Raw genomic sequence first — 21,059 nt, 5'->3', positions numbered from 1 at the left:
AGAGAGAACCCCTGGCTTGATTTAGCGAGATCTCGTTTGTTAGTTTGTTTGTTACTCAAACATATCCAGGGTCTGTTGAACTGGCTTCGTAGTACAGGGCACAGGTGGCTAGCAGCGCTAATGTCAAAGACACAGACATTATACATTATATTTGTATTTTACCAGGATGCAGTGACACAAATATTTACATATTTACTATCTACAGCACCCGCCGCCCCTGACATCCCCCACTCCCCCCGTTGACAATTTACTAGCGGTACCGAAGTGGGCCGGTCGAGAGTCCCGGGATGATTTTTAGTCCCATTCCACCACTGGCGACATGACCATATGATCGCCCATATTGACGCACCTCATTCCTAAACCTCTAACAGATACAACATAAACCGATCCTTCAGCCTCATATGAGCTCTCAGACACGTTCAACATTAACCTGTCATCGCTGTCTGAGCTTGCTGCTGTGTGCGCCGTCGTGCGTTTACATCTGACTGTATATATATATAAAGGTTTACATGCAGATGCTGGGATCCTGGACGGTGCAGCTGGAGCGCTGTGCCCGCAATGACGTCACCCATCATTTGGCGGGACTTGAAGAATCCGCGAGAAGATCCAGAAAATTGTCAACATTGAAGGGCAGATTAATGGTTATCAAAGTACAAATATCCAAAATCAGTTCAGTAACGGTTTTCAAGGGGACAATATGTACTCAAATTGATGGGTTTGGATGATGGGGGAAAACCGTGTCACAGGCTCTTTAACTTGTGTTAGCTTCAATAAATTGGTGTTTGAATATTCTACAGTCTAGTTTGAAAGTCTATTATGTAAAGCAATATCCCCAGCCATTTGGCGAGGCGCGCACCGAGCCTCAGTCCGCGTGCCTGTAGCAGCCACGGTCGACTCCAAAAAATCCCCGGCATTTCGAGAAAGAAACCCGAGTTTCCTTTTGCCGTGTTCGGGTCCGTCTCGGAAACTTCCCAAGACGCTGTCAGGGTCACCAGTGTAGTGCCGAGAGAAAGGGAGTCGGAGGCGGTGCATCGAAGGTGCAAAACTGTCTTTAATGAGCAGCAGAAATGCAGGTGTTGTTCCATGTGTGGATTATGTAACCCAGTGTATTAAAGGTGGTCACCACACTTGTATCTATTTATACTTATGACATGTTCCGATAAGTGAGGTTCTGAGCTCTTTTAATTCCATCGTGTCACCGGGCCCGGGTACAGGAGGGGTAATATGGTTCTTATTATACATCCATGGGTATTATGAGCGTTGTGGTTCAACAGTTCAACCGATCTGAATCGCTTCGCGAAGCAGTCACGTGGTATCAACAGGCAGCGAGGCTTTGTTTGTCATCGATGACGTCACTGGCCCAAAACGATACAAGCCTCGATACATGCTTCACAAAAAGCTTCGGGGATTACTCGACAAACGCTCCGAAGCCTCGGCGCAACCAAAGGAGGGTTACCTAATTAGCCCACTGCTAAAGTGCCTAGATGACATAAAGGCCTGGATGACGTGCAATTTCCTTAAAGTGCCAGTGAAGTGCATTTTTTTGCGCCAAAATGAAATGGCAGTTTCATTCCTTACATATCATTGTGCCTGTTCATGGCTAAAATAATTTTAATTATTGATTAATTCATTATGAAAAATTAAAAAATATTTTTTAATAATAATGGCCGTCTGAGCCTACCGGAAGTTGCAGACGATAGCGGCGGTGACGTCACAAGATGGGCCCAGTTGTGATTGTAAACATGGCGGAGACTTTGGAAAGTGATACACGTGTGAGAGAAATGATTGATTTTGACAGTTTTTCTCGATTTAATTCCATTTCCTGCCTTTCTACAAATATATTAGGGACTATAGTGTTAACAAATCCAAGAAAAATGTGTAATGTACATAATGAGTGTGCACACTTATCTAGTATCCTATCCATGTGAACCTGTTTTATTTGTGATGACCTCACACCCTCACCCGGGAAGATGTTTTTCTTTAAATTGAAGTTAAAGGCATCAATCTGGTGCACTTTGAGGGCAACATTAAGAGATTTATGGATACAGCTCTCAACGTAAAGTCGAGTCTTTTATCAATGTTAGTCAAGCAAGTCTCAAGTCCAAAGGCAAGTCAACTCATTAGACTCGAGTCAAGTCATGTGACTCGAGTCCCCCACCTCTGGTATATACTTTGGTTAGAATATTGCTGTATTACTGTATCAAATATAATAAACACAAACAGTTGATAAGTAGTATTTTGTTAACTCAAGGTTTATATTAAAGGGGACTAGGGATGTCCCGATCACCTTTTTTTGCTCCCGATTCCGATCATTTGATTTTGACAATCTGCCGATACCGATTTTTCCCGATCCGATCTTTATGCAATGCATTAAGAGAAAAAAAAGGTAACAGATAACGGCTGGTCATCCAACGCGTTGAATTCAGCTATCTTGGCTGTTATTGTGTTGGCCTTTTCACTGTTCTGGGGCAGTTTCTCTTTCCTTTTGAAAGCCTCTGAAAGTGTCGGTTGTTTCAGTGCCGTTACCTGAGTGGCCGCTGTGTACTCGCCGTGTTGTTGTTGGTGTTTGTTTCTCGGGTAGCGTATTAGCGTACGACCAATCGGTCGTGTTGAATGTAGCTCTGTTCTTTCCACCACGCGGAACCTCTGCCTTGGAAACATTGCATCTGGCTGTTACACTGCCTTCGCTTTCAATTTTATAATACTTCCAAACTCCTGACATTTTCTCTGTCCCGACTCCCGAGTCACCAGCTGAACGTAGCCTCTCGTTAGCTTACTGCTACTATTAGACACTGCGCCCTGCCCACTCTGTTGCCAGATTTCAGAGAAATAAGCAACCAGGTCTATGAAAACAAGCCCAAAGAAAGCAACACATACATGATGTTGTGTAATTTTAAACCAAAGCTAAGTCCTCAGGATGACTTTAAGACGTGAACATGGTCATTTTTGTTTTGTAACATTAAATAAAAAATGTTTTATAGAAAGAAAAAAAAAAAAATCCCGATCCCTGATTTTTTGAAAATCACGTGGTCGGATCGGGACATCTCTAAAGGGGACCTATCATGCAAAATGCACTTTAGTACGTCTTTTATACATGAACATGTGTCCCCGGTGTTCCAGGGAACTCACCAAGTGTCAGAAAACACAACCCTTTCTATTTTCCTCCATACCCAAATCTCTAAAAAAGGAAATGCAACGAATCTGATACAGACTGATACAGATTTGAACACTTTACTGACGTCAGTAAAGTGGTGCTACGGCTATTGGTCAACTCTCCACCCATCAGGGGAATGAGAGGTTGGGCCACGGCCGGCCATTGCTGCTCGAAAGCGCTGGAGACGCTGTAGTACATATGCCAGGCCTGTAAGTGGCGCTGTAGTCTGCCACAAAAGCAGCGAAGAAGACTTCCCTTGCATGGTTGCCCTTCTGTTTATTCTCCACATTATGCAATGTGCACATTATCACACGGCCACATTCTCAACAAAGTAACGATATGACTCCCAATATTAATTTAAATGCTTTTATGGATTTAGAAAATTATTTTATTGATTTAAAAAATAATTGTGTTGATTTAAATTGACATGCATCCGCTAAGAGAAATAGTCCGTTGTTACCGTTTGAACTAACGTAGCAACGGCAGGAACTGCTTCGATAGCGTTTTTGAGGAGCTTTTTGATTACAGATTTGAAAACATCGTTGCTTGCTTTAAAAGTAGCACAATTCATTATGTCAAACCTTGGGAAGTATCTAGATATCCCTGCCCTAATGCCAAAGGAACTGCACACTGAATATGTGTCGCCGTCTGATGTCTATGTCTGGACCGCTGCGTAAAAAGGAGGGTTTCTGCCCCGTTACTTCTCTTCTTTCTTCTATAAGAATAAAACACGGTGGACGGAGATCTCTTTTTCTCCCCGCTGCAGCCCAGCAGCTGATCTCAGAGCACACTCCCCTCTCCTGCAGGGGGGCGTGGTCAGTTACAGGGGGACGTGGTCAGCTGCAGCTCACAGAATCAGCCCCCTGCAAAAACAGCGCTGGAAAGAGCAAATGGAGCGAAATGAGGCGTGGCTAAAATGCTGGATCTTTTTGGTATTTTGAATAAAAAACTATATTTATATACTTTATATAGGTATGGCCCTACAATATATTGTTTAAATATAGCATGATAGGTCCACTTTAAGTGAGTTTTTATTGTGTTAACTTGTGTATTTATGCTTTTTAGATTGACTTTCTCTCTTTTTCTGTCCGTCTGTTCTAGAAACCGAAAGGAAGAGAGAGACGTCACAGCTGTCAGCAATGTGACAAATCCTTCACAACATCTGGAAATTTAAAGACCCACCTGCGTATTCACACAGGAGAAAAACCGTACAGCTGTGAAGAGTGTGGGACAACGTTCACTTCATCAAGTCATCTCAAAAGACATCACCGTATTCATACTGGAGAAAAACCGTACTGGTGTGAAGAGTGTGGGAAAACTTTCACTCAATCAAGTGCTCTCAAATCACATCAACTTATTCACACAGGAGAAAAACCTTACAGTTGTGAAGAGTGTGGGACAACTTTCAGTACATCAAGTGGTCTAGAATCACATCACCGTATTCACACTGGAGAAAAACCGTACTGGTGTGAAGAGTGTGGGACAACTTTCACTACATCAGGTGGTCTACAAAAACATCACCGTATTCATACTGGAGAAAAAACGTACTGGTGTGAAGAGTGTGGGAAAACGTTCACTCAATCAGGTGCTCTCAAATCACATCTTCGTGTTCACTCAGGAGAAAACCCATAGTGGTTTTAAGAGTGTCGGAGCCGCAATTAAGCATATTTTGTTTTTTTCACAGTTTACAATAAACAATTCCCATCTATAGAGTGGCGAAGTCACCCCCCATCTACTTCCGCTCCATGGGACTTTATTTTGGAAAAATAATGTATTGAAGTCAATGGATAGAGAAAACGTATCTTTCGATCCCGTTTGAATAGTGCCATGAATTACACATATGATGTTTGTCAATCTTAAAAAATAATTTCCATGTCAAAAAAGTCACAGTTCGTCGTAAAACTGTTGAAATATAAGACTATGAAAAATACGCAACTACAAAGATTACTAATCCCAGAGTTGCGTAAATTATGTCACAATTGTTTTCCTCCACTAAGAGATAGCTAAGATCAGCGCTATATAGATATAATCTATCTATATGGCGCTGGCTAAGATAAGATAACTTTAACAAGATGCCTATGTACTTAGTACCAGGTTGTTATCATACCAGCAATGGGTCTTGCTCGTTCTTTCGCTTCCCGTCTGATGAAAGGACCAGGAGTGACTGGATCAAGTTAGCTACCTAGCTAGTAGCTAGCACGTTAGTTAGCATTACAGCCGTGTAATTTTTATTAGCCTTAACATGAAGTAACATCAAGTAACCCAACATGTTAAACAGTAAGAGTAGTAGTCACATTTTGCGAACCCTTTGAAGAGTACTGTCACCGGTGTGATCATTCTATAATACACAATTTAAGCCCGGGGGAGAAATGCTAACGCTAGCATCGGCGATCTTTTCTACTTCACGCTATCTGCAGAAATGGTTGACATTAAACATTAAAAGACCAGGCAGTTCAGAGAGAATCAAAGGAAGGCAGGCAGCTTTGCATAACATTCTTCTGGACGTGTTTCATTGTGGTGATAGTGAGGGTAGTCAATCCTTTTTGTTGACAAGACAGTAGTGACGGCCATCTTGGTGACGTGTGTTGTTCTGCGAGACCAGAGATATATTTCATTCAGCGTTGTGAAAACAAATGTGTTATCAGTTTTACGACACATTTTTTTTTTTTACTTGCAAAATTATCTTTTAAATTGACAAACATCATATGTGTAATTTGTGGCACAATTCAAACGGGATCGAAAGATAGTCTTTGTCTCTCCATTGACTTCAATACATAATTTGTTGGAAATAAGGTCCCATGGAGCTCCACCGGAAGGGGAGGGACTTCGCCTCTCTATTGGCCTTGTGTTGGGTAATCCTTTTTTCCATTACAGATCCCATCCCAACAGCGCCATCTGTTGACGTAACGTCAGAATTGACATGCATAATGTTCACTGTTCCTTTAAGTTTCGTTTTCTGGCTGTCCGTCTGCCGACAGCCGTTTCAAACAGCTGACATTATTGCAGCATTAAATCCAAGCCATTGTCTGATGCAGCTTATGATTCCAATATACAATCCAGTTTGAATGCTGCTCATACCCGGCCGCTTTCCCAGCCTTGGCTCTCGGCCTCTCCTTTCGCCTCTTGATGAGCACAGGTGGTGACAATCTCCAGCTGATTGTGGCATGTTGTCCAGCTGATCCGGGATGAGGTGTCGGTTGTGAAGTAATCCAATTGTTTGTCCGGTGAAAACGATCCTTAATCCAATGCGATATGTTTCTTATTGTCCAGTTTCACTCATAGAGTATGATTCTACTTAATGTAATGGCAGTTTAAATGTTCCAGTGTCCTATATCTTTTTGCCATTACTTCACAGGAGGGTTTAGAGTGATCCTGACGCAGACACAAACATATGAAGTTCCGGTCTTTTGCTGCAGTTTTAGAATGATGTTTTATTGCTTTACATACCAAGGTTTAAGTACACGGTGTCAATAGTTGTAGTATGAGCATCTGCTGGGGCTGGGCTGGCCGTCTGGTAGAATCGGTATGCTCTTCCTCCTGTGTCCTCTTCCTCTCCTCTCACCTATGACCCCTTTTATACACCTGGTGCAGCTAAACCCCGCCACCAAGTGTGCAAGATAATATTGCTCTATTCATATAAATAAGGTAAACTGAGACATCAACAACACCCATAAAATGGCTCCTGCAAAGAGTGTGGGAAAACCTTTTCTTAAAGTCTTCACCTTAAAGTCCATGAGCGAGTTTCACTGTTCATTATCTGCTTCATGTATCTGGAACATATTTACGATGTTTTCAGTTTGACTCTATTCTCTTGTTGAAATGATCAGACTACCACAAATAAAATGGCCTTAGAAACAGACTCGTCACCCTGCGTATTTGTTGTGTTTTTCAGCATATTATAAACATGTCATTCCCTTATCTTCAAATACCCAGGTTGTGTAGTGATGTATTTGAGGTGTACTGTCCACATCGCAGACCTGAAGTCGTGCAGTCGATGGATGCGAAGTGTACAGGACCTTGGTCTCTGAGACTCCAAAAAGCCTTTCTCGCCGACCTGTCCACTTTGCAGACCTGAGATCCTGCAGTCATTTCTCAAAGATGGTGTGGCATACAGGGAGGAGCAGTCTCCTGATGGGATAGACTGTATTACAGTGGACATCTGCAACCTGAGAAAACAAGATAACATCAGGATAATCAATTTATACAACCCATGTCCAAATCTAACCACTGATATATTTAAAGAAGTAGCAGAACATAAACATAGGGAGGAAGTTTGGTGCGGTGATTTCAATGCACACCACCGTCTATGGGCAGCAGCCATACAGACAGTAACGGAAACATCGTGGAAGAAATGCTGGAGGAAAGAACACTAGCATGCCTTAATGATGGACATGGCACAAGAGTAGATGTTCACAGGGGAACGTCTCATGCCTGGATCTGACGTTAGTGTCAAACTGTTTGGTTCATGTGAATGGTTTGTTTTGAATAACTCACTGGAGGAAGTGACCATTATCCAGTGCTTCCTAAAGTGAATAATAATGTATAGATGCAGGAAGGAGGTGTGATAACCAGGTGGTGCTTTGCTAAAGCTGATTGGGGGAAATATAGGATATGGTGTGAGGAGTCGGTACACCTGCTAACATCAGAGGGAAGCACAGAGGTCATCACAAGCCACATAACGCAACATATACTATAGAAGGCAGGTATGTGAGGAAGGACACTTGAGAGAGAGCATGGAGAGAGTTGTGTTCTACCATTGGCAGAGGAGTAACACCAGGTGATGTCTGGTCCATGTTTCAGCAGATGAGTGGGGAAAGGAATCCATTAGGATGCCAGCTTTGGTTGATGGGGAGAGGCTGGCAGTGACGGATAAAGAGAAGGCAGGTATGTGAGGAAGGACACTTGCAGCAGTACATAGTGGGGAGCATCTCAGTGATATCCAGAGGCAGCAAACACAGCAGTTGCTAGCAGAGTGAAAAGGTGAAGGAGAAGAGACAGGATGATAGGTCAGCTCTGGATGTGGAATTAGTGAGAGTGAGTAATGACGTGGGGAAACATTGAGAAGGAAAGAGATAGTGGCAATAGTGTACGTTGACATTGAAAGGCGTATGACTCTGTGTGGAGGAGGGGCTACTGACCACATGGAGGAGGGGCTACTGACCACATGGAGGAGGGGCTACTGATCACATGGAGGAGGGGCTACTGATCACATGGAGGAGGGGCTACTGATCACATGGAGGAGGGGCTACTGATCACATGGAGGAGAATGGGTATTGGAGGGAGAATGTTCAATTGGGTAAGGGCCTTTTGAACAGACGGGACGTTTAGAGGAAAGGTTGGAGCAGATATTTCCAGTTATTTATGCACACAATGAAACAGTGGAGACAAACATGTGCTTGGCTTTCATTAGTGAATGAAACTGAGAGCCCTTTATAGTCTGTGTCCAATATTGTGTATTTGTATATATAGTATATCCTATATGTATGCTAAGTTCCCGCTGCTGACACGATAGCAGTCATTTAGTGCGCATATGTGTAATTAAATATCAAAATCTCACTCCAGCCAGGTACTGTAAAGAAATATTTGTATGTATTCAGGTTAGTAAACTATCAAGATGCTTAAAAAGGGAAAATGATTTGTGTAGAAAACTGGGCTGGTTTTGGGCCTGCTAACATGTGGTTTTGTGAGGACAAAGGAAGAGGGGGAAGGTGTGGAGTTGACATAGTCATCTCAGATCCCTGTGATAAGGAAGCTGAGCCACTGGGATTGGGGACTTAAGATGTGGGGTGTTGATGATAATTTGGGCAGCCAATCACTGGTCTGGAAGGGAGGCGCAGATAACTCCTCCTTGGGTCAGCGAGGGATATAGACAGAAACCCCGCTGTGTTCGGTCTCTTTCTTCTCTGGCTGGCTGGCTGGCTGGCTGGCTGGCTGGCTGGCTGGCTGGCTGGCTGGCTGGCTGGCTGGCTGGCTGGCTCACGTGAGTATCAGGTAAATGTGGGATCCCACAGAACTGTATGTAATTTGTACTGTATTGATTGTACTTGATTGTATTGCATTGCATATTACCATTAAAGTGGATTATTGTTAAACGGTTACTTGTAGGTTCTGGGTTTCCTTCCTGTAAGATAACGGCTTGTAGGAACACGAGGAGATTTAAGAAAGTGGACAAGCTGTCCACACAAATCTCCTAACAGTACCCACAGCTAGCAACCCTGGTTAGCTTCAGAGCTAGCAGTCTGTGTTGTAAACAAAGACAGGACGAGCTGGAAATGAAACAAACAATACTTAGAAACTGGTTGAATGTTTCTGATGGAAGGAAACGACCTCTTCTCTCTTTGAATGTGGTTTATACCTTTCAGGTAACAGCAACAGTTAAAGCCAGGGCCGATCAGCTGAATAGATGAGATTGTTTATATTGTTGTGTTACTTTTGGACTACGGACTGAACTAATTACAGAGACGAGGACTGTTGCTGCACTTGCCGTGTGTGTTAGTGTAACAGATGTACATATGCAGTGGGGTTTATTTAATTTAATTGTGTATAATCACACACATTCTGTGTTTTATATTATTTTATTCTGTGTTCTTCATTTTATTGAATGTTAAATACCTGGCAAGGTCGGAGAGCTGTGCTCAGGAGTTTATTGTTGTGAGGACTTTCATTTCCTTTCTTTGTGATTTTACTTTTTGTATATATTGTGTCCCTCACGTTTCCTCTTCCCTTTTTGTAAACGTTCCAATGAGAGGAGTCACTGAGGGAAATGTATGTGAAACTGATCATTTTATCTGTTATCAGATTCAGACATTAAACGGAGATCGTCTCAACTTCACGCTGACTCGGCGGGTCTCGTCCATTATCAACACAACGCATACTGATACTTTGATGTGAACGTAACACTTTAAAGGTCTCCTGATTTAGTTTGTGAATGAATGCTTCTTATTTATTCATTACCGAATCTGCAATGCGCATTGAGCGGCTGGTATTGCATTGGTGGGGGGAGGCTGGCATAAATTAATAAGAAAATGCTTAAATTAATAAGACGAGAGAGTGTCGCTTAGATAACAGGCGTGTACAAGTCCTGCATCTGTATGAAACAAATGTGTGTAAAGTGTTACCGGGCGCTGTAATCACTCATCTGGTTACGTTATTGACCACCCCCACCCCCCCCAAAAAACATTGGCTTCCCCTACATTTTTCCCCACGCTACTGGTTGAAAATAAGCAGCCAGAGATATTTACTGCTATCGCCTCTCTGCAAAACACGGCTCCAGCTGCAGCCTTGGGAGTGTGTGTAAAACCTCCCCGTGTTTGTGGAGCTGGAGAAGTGCAGGAAAGAGAGGGAGAAAGTCACAGCTTTTGCCGATAGTCTTTAACTCACAACACCGCCGTCTCTATTGCAACGGGACGGTCTAAAAGCACTCGTTGTTCAGGACCGCTTTCTCATGGTTAGACGGGCCAGCACGAGGTGCGGGCATCACCCGATGCGCCACGGCTCCCTAGACATTGAGGAGCAGGTGGCGGTCAGGGGTGCATACATACAAGTATAGGCTAATTGATCACAGGTGGGTAGTGGCAAGCAAGCATAGAGCAAACTGTGTTTCATTTTGAAGTGAACTCGATAGCAAGTACATAGGCTGGTCGTACGGACTACAGTCGACTGGGCTGTCGTTTGGAGAGAAAGGGCAGGGGGAAAGTCTGCGGGCTCCGATCGGGGGGGCACAGCGCCACTAGAAACGAGTAGTGGTTGTCGCAAGAGGGTAAGCTAGTTATCGCTCTTGGACGGCTTTAAGGCACCGATCTATGACTTGTATACAAGGGTGAGGCGTGAGACAAGACGCCCCACTGGAGATAATTCCCCCCCCCCCCCCTAAAACCCCTTACTCCGGACTAAATTGAGCTGATTGAGTTTTGCTGTCTCGCTGGTGTTTATTTGGAGTTCATGTTTTGTTTGTCTGATTGTTTGTATGGGGGGTCTATATTGGTTTGTCCCGCCGTCTTGTAAATGTTTTGTAACAACTAATAATGAATCAGTCCAATCAGGGTAAAATGAACTCAACTTTAGTTATCTCACCAAAAGTAAATGACTTGAGAAAAATAAATAATTTAAAGATGGAAAGCAAAATTGTGGTCGTATAAATGCGCTGCAAAATGAAAATAAATAGCACAGAGTGTTTGTATGTCCTGCCTCTCAGTGGGCAGAGGAACATGTAAACAAGAAGCCCACTGTGCAGGGTGTGCGCTGTAGGTGTAAGAAGAAAAGAAGATTATATTGCTTTAAGAATCCATTCTTAAATGGTATTGCTGATATGTTAAAGATATGTTTGTGACCTTGTATAAACCCTATGCCCCGTCCTGTGCCCCGAGACCCTCAGAGACCTGCCTGAGGAGGTCAGGGTTGCATCATCTGTTTTTGTCAATGTTTTATTTGTTTCATTAATTGTTGTTGAAACCTTTTGTGCTGTTGCTGCAAAATGGAAACTGTATTGATTGTCTGTTCCAACTGGCCACTGGAATCAGATAATTAATATAAGTTGAAGTTCAATTACAGTTTTAAAAATAGTCTAACATTCTTTATTAAACTGCTTCAAATTATTTCTCGTATCAACCAATTGGTCTCCAGACATTACTAAAAATTAAAATAGTTGTTAAACGACTGACAAGTTTTCTGAAACCGAGCTTATGAACAACAGAGGGAAGGTTGCTGGTTAAGCCAGGATCAATATATTTGTTGAAGTTTTTTATTGTGTACATAATAAAATGTGTTAAATTAATTGAGCAATACTTTAAAAAGTATAATGTTGCAATCTCTTTAAAATAAGTAATTACAGTTAAAAAATAGATGTTGTTTTCCAAGGGCCTCTTTCACAGGCCCACACTTTGAATCACGACACTTCCAAGTCCAACAGAGATCAGTATCACTTTGTGTTGCAAGCCAAATCCAGGAGTTCTACTCGAGCCCAATTTTAAATACCATAAAGAAAAGTATTGAACCCAGCTCGAGCTAAATGTCAAATGTATTTAATTAATGTGCAAGTGTTTTGATTTATTTAAAGTGTTCCAGTCTAGCTTCCTTCGAGTTTAGTGTAAACAACATATTGGTTCTCATAACATTCTCACTGCTGTGCTGCCCCAAATGTTTTAAACCTTGGAGACACACACACACACACACACACACACACACACACACACACACACACACACACACACACACACACACACACACACACACACACACACACACACACACACACACACACACACACACACACACACACACACACACACACACACACACACACACATGAGTTTTCACTTTATCCAAATTGTAAATTGTTGCCTTCTTTAGTTATTAGTAATTCAAGATTAATTATTCAATTAAATTAGGTACATAACATAGAATAAATAAAATAACTTTGACTTGATCATTTTGTTCACAACATTAGACCCTGTCCTCTAATCTCTACTAGAATAAGATACGTGTGCATGTTTGGGTGTTTTAACACTCCTGTAAAGTACCTAATCTTGTTATCCTTTTCATTACAGAGCTGGGAAAATTGTGTATTGCTTAGATTCTGATCCGTGCAAGTCCAATTTTGACTGACTTTAGTTCTAAATGTTAATGTTAGTTTGATTTCAACCCATAAGTAATTATTTAGATTAACTCAACATTTCACATGATGGATTAGTGCTCCACATTTTTTCCCACTCATTTATTGTGCAATTAGGCCAATGGTAAAGAGAGATATTGATGACCTTGTGTCCCTTTTGTTGGTACGTGGTTCCATTTTGGACTATGGCCTTGGACGGCTTCTACCCTGCTCCCGTCCGGCTGAGTGGAGTCACAGAGATGCTATGGCTGCTCTACATGAAAGGACACCATTCCCTGCCGTTGATACTGTCTCACGTGGGCCACTCCCCCCACCAAGCCATGCACTAAAAGCTTGACCTCTGCTTTGAACACCTGGAAGCCTCCTGTCACACCAGCACCAAATCCATTGGGTCAGTCAGATGGGACTAACGGCTTAACTTAGGGCATTTGGTTCAGAAATATGACTCTCGTTACCACAGAGTGGGTTTTTTTTTTAAGGCTATTCTTACTGCTATGCAGAGGATGCCTGTAAAGTTGGCAGGCTGTTAAAAGCCCCTACTATTTTAAAATAGGCCTAAAGTCAGGGGCCTCTTAGTTCTACATGTATTCACATTATATGGACCATGTTTGCACCTGGTAACACTAAAAGCTGCACGGTACGCAGGCTACAATACGACCGTTCTGCTCTAACGATAGATTCTACATCAAAACAATTAGCTTTTATTGTTTCCAATGATAACGTCACCTTAAGTGGAGGAATGCAGACCTGTTTTCAAATGTAAGGTTTTGAATTTGTTTGACATTTCTCAGAAATAACACCCTCAGACACCCACTATCATGCTATGCCATCAGTAATAACTCAGACATTAGGGGGGATGAAGCTTTTCCTCCCAAATCAGAGATGCTTTATTTTTCAACAAAGGTATACATTTCCTGCATAATATATGTTTCTCACAGTTGTTGTTTTTTGTTGCAAACTGCACACAGGTGATACTGAGTCTTCTCGAGTAATAGATTACACCATGCTTAAATAGACTCCTAAGTTATTATTTCATATGTGACATATGTAAGCAAAGGGAGGGAAGAGTCAATTATATTGAGTAATTGATTTTATATTGGAACATTTATTACTCAAACCTGTTTTATGGAAGAGAAAAAAAAATATATATTTCTGATATCCACAGGGACTAGCTCACCTTTAAATTACAATAACATGTCTCTGCTTTGGACTGATGAGTATATGCTTCTTGCATGTTAAATTACTAACACAAACCTTACATTTATGCATGTGCATGTGTCAGGAAGGCTCCCAAATAATTCTGAGGGGCCTATCCTATTTTTGTAATTAAAATGATAATGTAAGATCCATTACTTTGAGGTGTCTGCACTCAGGAAAACATCCCTATCAAGTGTTAACCCATTAACTAGGACAGCTCTGAAGGCCAAGGGTCAGAGAGAGAGGGTCACACTCTCCGGCTGCAGAGAGCACCCCCAGCCACGGGCAAGGAGGCACGAGGTCGATCGAGATGAGAGGATTCTAATTTTCAACTATCGGAGGAGATGGGATGCTTCTTCACCATTCTGCTCGGTGGGCTCAGGCAGACAACCCTGCGGGACGAGCAAGGACTTCAAAGGCTTCATACAAGATGTCTTCCTAACCTCTCCCATCACGGGGGGAGACCTGGATGCGCCACTTGGAATACGCAGTTCTGTCTGGCACTACTCTCAAGCAGCAGAAGGAATGCTTGAGAGTAGTGCCAGACAGACTGGGGGGATCAGCTACAGTGCTGATGAGCCACAAAAGCAGAGCAATTGGGGGGGTTTAAATATGGTGCTCTGACGACGAAGAGTTTGAGCCAATCAGCACCTCAGTGCTAATCTACAGTATCAGGATGCCTTTACACACACCACACACTCTTTGTCATAAAGAGATGAGGAGAACGAGTCAGAAAGACTGAAGGACACGTTCTTCCAGCTCCCGTACAGATGAACTTTGAATTGATTTTATATCTTGGATGTTTACAGATGTACAATTAATGACTGTCTTTATATTTCCAATGACCAGACATGTGTTGAATAGTGGTGATTAATATATTTTTGCCGGATCAGATTACACTTTCGCACTAAAACAAAAGTAATGAATTAATATGTTCAGATAAAGTATTGAATAATAATATATTTCTACTATCATCACAGATAATGTTAATATCCTTAATCGTCCAGCAATCAGGCTTAACAACACTACTCTTTAATGTATTATCCATGCACAGAAAGACCTACAATGATGTTTCAAGTACTGGATTACTTTCAGTTTTGGCCCAAAACAAATATTTATAATATGTCATATAAGAATTATGTAGCATATTTTATCCTCAAATTAGAGAAGTATAATTTAAAGAAATTGATATTATACATTCAACATTAGATAAATACAGAGGAATCCTTTCCAAGTACCATAAGTAGATGCTCAGGTAAGTATGGCTAATAGAAATAATTGATAGACTTAATTTGGTACAGAGCAGTGGCATTCACAAATGTAATAATTCAAGTTTTAAGAACATTTAATCCTTCCTTTCCAGGTTTTTACAAAAGTCTTTGAATATTTGCCTAACTTTTCCTTTTCAGATTTTGAACAATGTACTTGACTGAAATTAATGTATTGATTTGACTAAGTGCCTTACTCTTGACTAAAGCATATTTAAGTAGACGTAAAAGTAATCCTGAAATTGAGGACACTGCAATTTTGCAGATTACAGATTGATCAAATCACAATTGTGAATTTTATACCCTAACTGTGAATTTTTAGCTGGATCTCTTACGATCCTAAGTTTTTTAATGCTTTTGACTAGTTATTGCCTTGAAGTTAATCTTTAAAGCGCCAAGCTGGTTTTGATTTTATAGTTTGATGAATGAAATTAACTAATGATAAATGATAAAATATATTAGTTTAAAACAAGTATTTTTGCTATTTATGCATCTGTGTTATTATGTGTGTTCATTATTGTGCCTTTGAAGAAAGATGAGATGATTTTTCCCATTATGATTGGCTGTCTCAATCATTGTGATTGAATGTTTCAATCTTATTTTACTTTGATGTAATTAATGTAAGGTGAGACCACACTCAAATCTGGAGACGCCTATTGAGTTAATTATTGACCAAATTATTATTAGACTAATGTTTTAGGTTATCATAAATGATAAAAAGAGAGGAACCGTCAGGGAAATAATTATCTCAGACTCCTAGATGTGACATACAGGACCAACCTTGACATCTATTTATGTCCTTTAAGGACACAGGCTGCTTCAGCCAATAATGTTATTGTTCCTGTCCTTTAAGGACACAGGCTGCTTCAGCCAATAATGTTATTGTTCCCATTCTGTGACCGGTCAATACTAGGTCACAGATGGTCTGTGTTGTAGGTGCCCTGGGACACCTCCTTCTTTGTGGTTTGTGGACTCCAGGGTATGACATATTCGAGGCCATAAGTGGCGGACGCAGGTAACTCAGTGTGCCCAAACTGTGTAAAGCTATCTTATCAAAACATGTTGATTACTCTCTTTTGAAACCAGTTAAATGGGCTAGCAAGAGAGAGGCGCTCCAGAATTGACGTGGCAACCACCCGTGCAGTCAGACCGTGACTGCTGTGAATTCTCCGGCCGTAACTCCAAATAAACCTCCAGTGTTTGACATCGAAGCTCCTGCTCTACCCGGTCTCCTTCCTGAGTCAGTGACTCCCACTGCATTGCTACAAAGAAGTTTCCATAACACATGAGTAATGCAGATATCACTGTGTACTCATTTGACAGTGAGAGGAATATATCCGGTTTTATTGTGAAAACTTCGAGACCGGAAAAACTGTTTTCACCCACGCTAACTTTACATGGAAGCTGCACACACGTTCTCCTGGCGAGACCTCAGATCATCTTCGTGATATCTATCACACTGTAGATCCTACACATCCACTGGACGTGGATTCTAAGAGTACAATATACACTTCTCTCCAGAAAGATAATCAAAAAGCGTTTTAATGCCAAACTATTCCACAATGTAGGATTTTCCAGAGAGGGTTATTTGTGAATAAACGGGAGCATGTTGTTTCTCACACGACCACACTTTAAAACGTGGCTATGGGTCGTAATCTAAGGGGCTTAAACAATCGACCTCTTTGGTCGTGTTTTGTAGGAGGACAGGCTGGTCCGTTTCTAAGGCCATTTTATTTGTGGTAGTCTGATCATTTCAACAAGAGAATAGAATCAAACTGAAAACATCGTAAATATGTTCCAGATACATGAAGCAGATAATGAACAGTGAAACTCGCTCATGGACTTTAAGGTGAAGACTTTAAGAAAAGGTTTTCCCACACTCTTTGTAAGAGCCATTTTATGGCTGTTGCTGGCGTCTCAGTTTACCATATTTATATGAATAGTGCAATATCAGGGTCTATGCAGGAATCCTGAAGTCAGATTTAATACCTTTGAAGACCTTTAAGACCCTTTCCATACATTTTAAGACCTCATCGCAACTTCCAGTTCTAACCGGTTACATCGGCGACACACTTTACCTCACATGTACTATATCGATTAGCTAAACAGCACAGCTAAACAGAGTGCAGACAGACTAGCCTCCTCTCCACATGAACTTCACCCTCTCTGTGAAGGTCAGGGTTAATGCAGCATGCTGCTTTGCTGCTTCTGTGCTCTTTCATTCCAGTAGAACTCCTCAGAAACCAGTATTTGACCAATTAACAAAACAATTGACAAAACTTTGAACTATGAAATATATTAAACTTTGGTGAGCTTCAGCGGGGTAATGCCATATAGGAGCTCCCTCACAAACACCCAGGGGTTCAATTGGGCTGGGGCTGTCCGGGGCTAAGCCCGGCACAGAGGACGATGCTCTGACGCCATCGCCCTCACACATTTGTCATATGTTTACAAAAAACGATATATATGTTAAGACTTTTCTCCTTCTTAATATAGACTATATTTAGGGTCGATATTTGTTGACCTTACTTTAAAATAGCAGATCTCTGTGACCGGATATAGTTTGGCTTAGACCCCGGCCCCACGAGGACACATACAGTAAAACGCAAATGCAAAAAAGTCTTCCGTTCATTAACGCGTCCGTTCACACTAGACCGCTGGAAACGCTGTAGTACATATGCCAGGCCTGTAAGTGGCGCTGCTGCCGCCACAAAATACACCAAAAGCAGCGAAGAAGACCCCGGAGCATGGTTGCCCTTCTGTTTATTCTCCGTGGTGGACGGCGTGTTCTCCTGCTGTACATCTCTGAGGTATACCCCCCCCCACCGAGCGGAGCAAGGCAACGAAACTTAAAATAAGAAGCAGCATTTTATGGCATGCTATGCATGGGGCCACCTTTACCTCATTCACACCAACGCAACTCTGGTTCAAGCTCCGTGCTAGAGCTTTTCAGGTTCAGAACCAGTTCTTCGGTTTAGCTCTGGCTCTTTTCACACCGCCCAGAGTCCGACTGCTAATGCGTCGTTGCCTCATCGTTTGCGTCATGGCGTAACCGTTTGCGTGCCTGCTTCATAAAGCCAAACCGCACGGATGAAATCAGTTGCATTCATTTCTTATGGCTCTATCTGCAGCTTTTCCGGAGTCATTTCTGTGGTTTAGTTATATTCTTATAAAAAAAGTGTACTCGTGTCAATAAAGTTTTTTTTAAAACACAATTGCTTCCGAGGTCGGTCTTATTTCTTAAGGTGGACTGAACCATGAGTGTGGAGTAACGTTGTATCTTTCATTTAAATGAACTGTAACCTTCACCCAGGTATGTAACAGCTGTTCTCAAATGAACACGTGAAGTAAAGTTTAATATTTATAGTTTTATAGATGTATAATGAGTTATGAGGTGATCAACGTGAATGCTCAGGTTCCACCTTAACACGCAGACACATTGCTTCACCATGAGCAGAAACCTTTATATATACAGTCTATGGCAGAAACATGTTGTCGTTGCTGTGGACCTTCTTAATACCTTGGAAAATGCCGTTTGATATTTAATAGCCTTAATTTTCGCTAAATTGATCAACTTTTAATACTTTTTAAGACACCGCGGACACCCTGAATGTTATTTTGAACACTCTGTGGTGGGGTGTATAAACGGGGTCATATGTGACAGGAGAGGAAGTGGTGACAGGAGAGGAAGTGGACACAGGAGAGGAAGTGGACACAGGAGAGGAAGAGCATACCGATTCTACCAGACGGTCAGCCCAGACGATGCTCATACTACAACTATTGACACAGTGGACTTAAACCTTGGTATGTAAAGCAATAAAACAGCACGCTGTCGGCAGACGGACAGAAAACAAAACTCAAAGGAACAGTGAACATTATGCCTGTCAATTCTGACGTTACGTTCAACAGATGGCGCTGTTGGGATGGGATCTGTAATGGAAAAAAGGATTACCTGACACAAGGCCAATAGATGGGAATTGTTTATTGTAAACTGTGAAAAAAATAAAATATGCTTAATTGCGGTTCCTACACTCTGAAACCCACTATGGTTTTTCTCCTGAGTGAACAGGAAGATGTGATTTGAGATTACTTGGTTGAGTGAAAGTTTTCCCACACTCTTCACACCAGTACGGTTTTTCTCCAGTGTGAATACGGTGATGTAATTTGAGAGCACTTGATCGAGTGAAAGTTTTCCCACACTCTTCACAGCTGTAAGGTTTTTCTCCCGTGTGAATACGGTGATGTGTTTTGAGAGCACCTGATGAAGTGAAAGTTGTCCCACACTCTTCACACCAGTACGGTTTTTCTCCAGTGTGAATACGGTGATGTGTTTTGAGAGCACCTGGTGTAGTGAAAGTTGTCCCACACTCTTCACAGCTGTAAGGTTTTTCTCCAGTATGAATAAGTTGATGTGTTTTGAGAGCACCTGATTGAGTGAAAGTTGTCCCACACTCTTCACAGCTGTAAGGTTTTTCTCCCGTGTGAATACGTTGATGTGTTTTGAGATTACTTGATGTAGTGAAAGTTGTCCCACACTCTTCACAGCTGTAAGGTTTTTCTCCCGTGTGAATACGTTTATGTGTTTTGAGATTACTTGATGTAGTGAAAGTTTTCCCACACTCTTCACAGCTGTAAGGTTTTTCTCCAGTGTGAATACGGTGATGTGATTGAGATCACCTGATTGAGTGAAGGTTTTCCCACACTCTTCACAGCTGTACGGTTTTTCTCCTGTGTGAATACGCAGGTGGCTCTTTAAATGTCCAGATGCTGTAAAGGATTTGTCACATTGCTGACAGCTGTGACGTCTCTCTCTTCCTTTCGGTTTCTAGAACAGACGGACAGAGAAAGAGAGAAAGTCAATCTAAAAAGCATAAATACACAAGTTAACACAATAAAAACTCACTTAATATAAACCTTGAGTTAACAAAATACTACTTATCAACTGTTTGTCTTTATTATATTTGATACAGTAATACAGAAATATTCTAACCAAAGTATATACCATTGGTGGGGGACTTGAGTCACATGACTTGACTCGAGTCACATGACTTGACTCGAGTCACATGACTTGACTTGCCTATTTTTTTACTTGAGACTTGCTTGACTAACATTGATAAAAGACTCGACTTGACTTTGACTTGGTATTCATGACCTGAGACTTAGGCTTGAGACAGATGACTCGAAAGGACTTTACTTTTTAAAATAGAATATTTGCATTTGTATTGTACGAAGCACCTAGAGGGCAATGAAAGAAAAAAAGAGAGAGAAAGTCTCTCGTTCGCAGGAGAAAGTAGAAAGTGGAGCGCCCAGGAGACGGCCGTTTCATTGCAGACTGTTATGTTTATGTGGGGAAATAAATACATTATTTGAGATATATTTCAAACTCGGACTTCATTTTAGGGACATTTCGGCCAGGGGTGTAGAGTTATTTGTTCAAGCACCGGATCGGCAAAACAGGAGAGTCTGTGAACCAGTCTGCCTTGACCTATGTATTCATGTCTGACTCTCACAGTATCTGCTGCTTCATAGAAGAAACCCTCCTTCACTTCATGACATTTCTGCAGCACCAGGAGGCAGTAACGTGTGACTCAGCAGAATCTGAGAAGAGCAGCAGCAGCAGCAAAGAGCTGTGCCTTCACTGTGTTTCCCTTCATTAGAACAGCTAGCGAGCGAGCGACCACACACACACACACACACACACACACACACACACACACACACACACACACACACACACACACACACACACACACACACACACACACACACACACACACACACACACACACACACACACACACACACACACACACACACACACACACACACA

At 41.8% G+C, this 21,059-nt stretch overlaps 1 protein-coding gene and 1 pseudogene across 1 annotated transcript in view; one reads left to right on the top strand and one right to left on the bottom strand.

Moving 5' to 3' along the window:
- LOC139433344 (zinc finger protein 91-like) overlaps window positions 1-21,059 on the top strand; it is a 189,056-nt pseudogene that overhangs the window by 132,821 nt on the left and 35,176 nt on the right.
- The window catches only part of LOC117441960 (uncharacterized), a 605,495-nt gene that overhangs the window by 577,252 nt on the left and 7,184 nt on the right, over window positions 1-21,059 (bottom strand). The window contains 2 exon segments of the mRNA XM_071202313.1: window positions 19,274-19,895; window positions 19,898-20,054. Of these exon segments, the coding sequence (XP_071058414.1) occupies window positions 19,274-19,895; window positions 19,898-20,054 (779 nt within the window).

This window comes from Pseudochaenichthys georgianus, unplaced genomic scaffold, assembly GCF_902827115.2.
Source record: "Pseudochaenichthys georgianus unplaced genomic scaffold, fPseGeo1.2 scaffold_223_arrow_ctg1, whole genome shotgun sequence".
NCBI classification, from domain to species: domain Eukaryota; kingdom Metazoa; phylum Chordata; class Actinopteri; order Perciformes; family Channichthyidae; genus Pseudochaenichthys; species Pseudochaenichthys georgianus.
The sequence above is the reverse complement of the archived record's forward strand: the minus strand, read 5'-3'. Positions and strand labels throughout refer to the sequence as shown.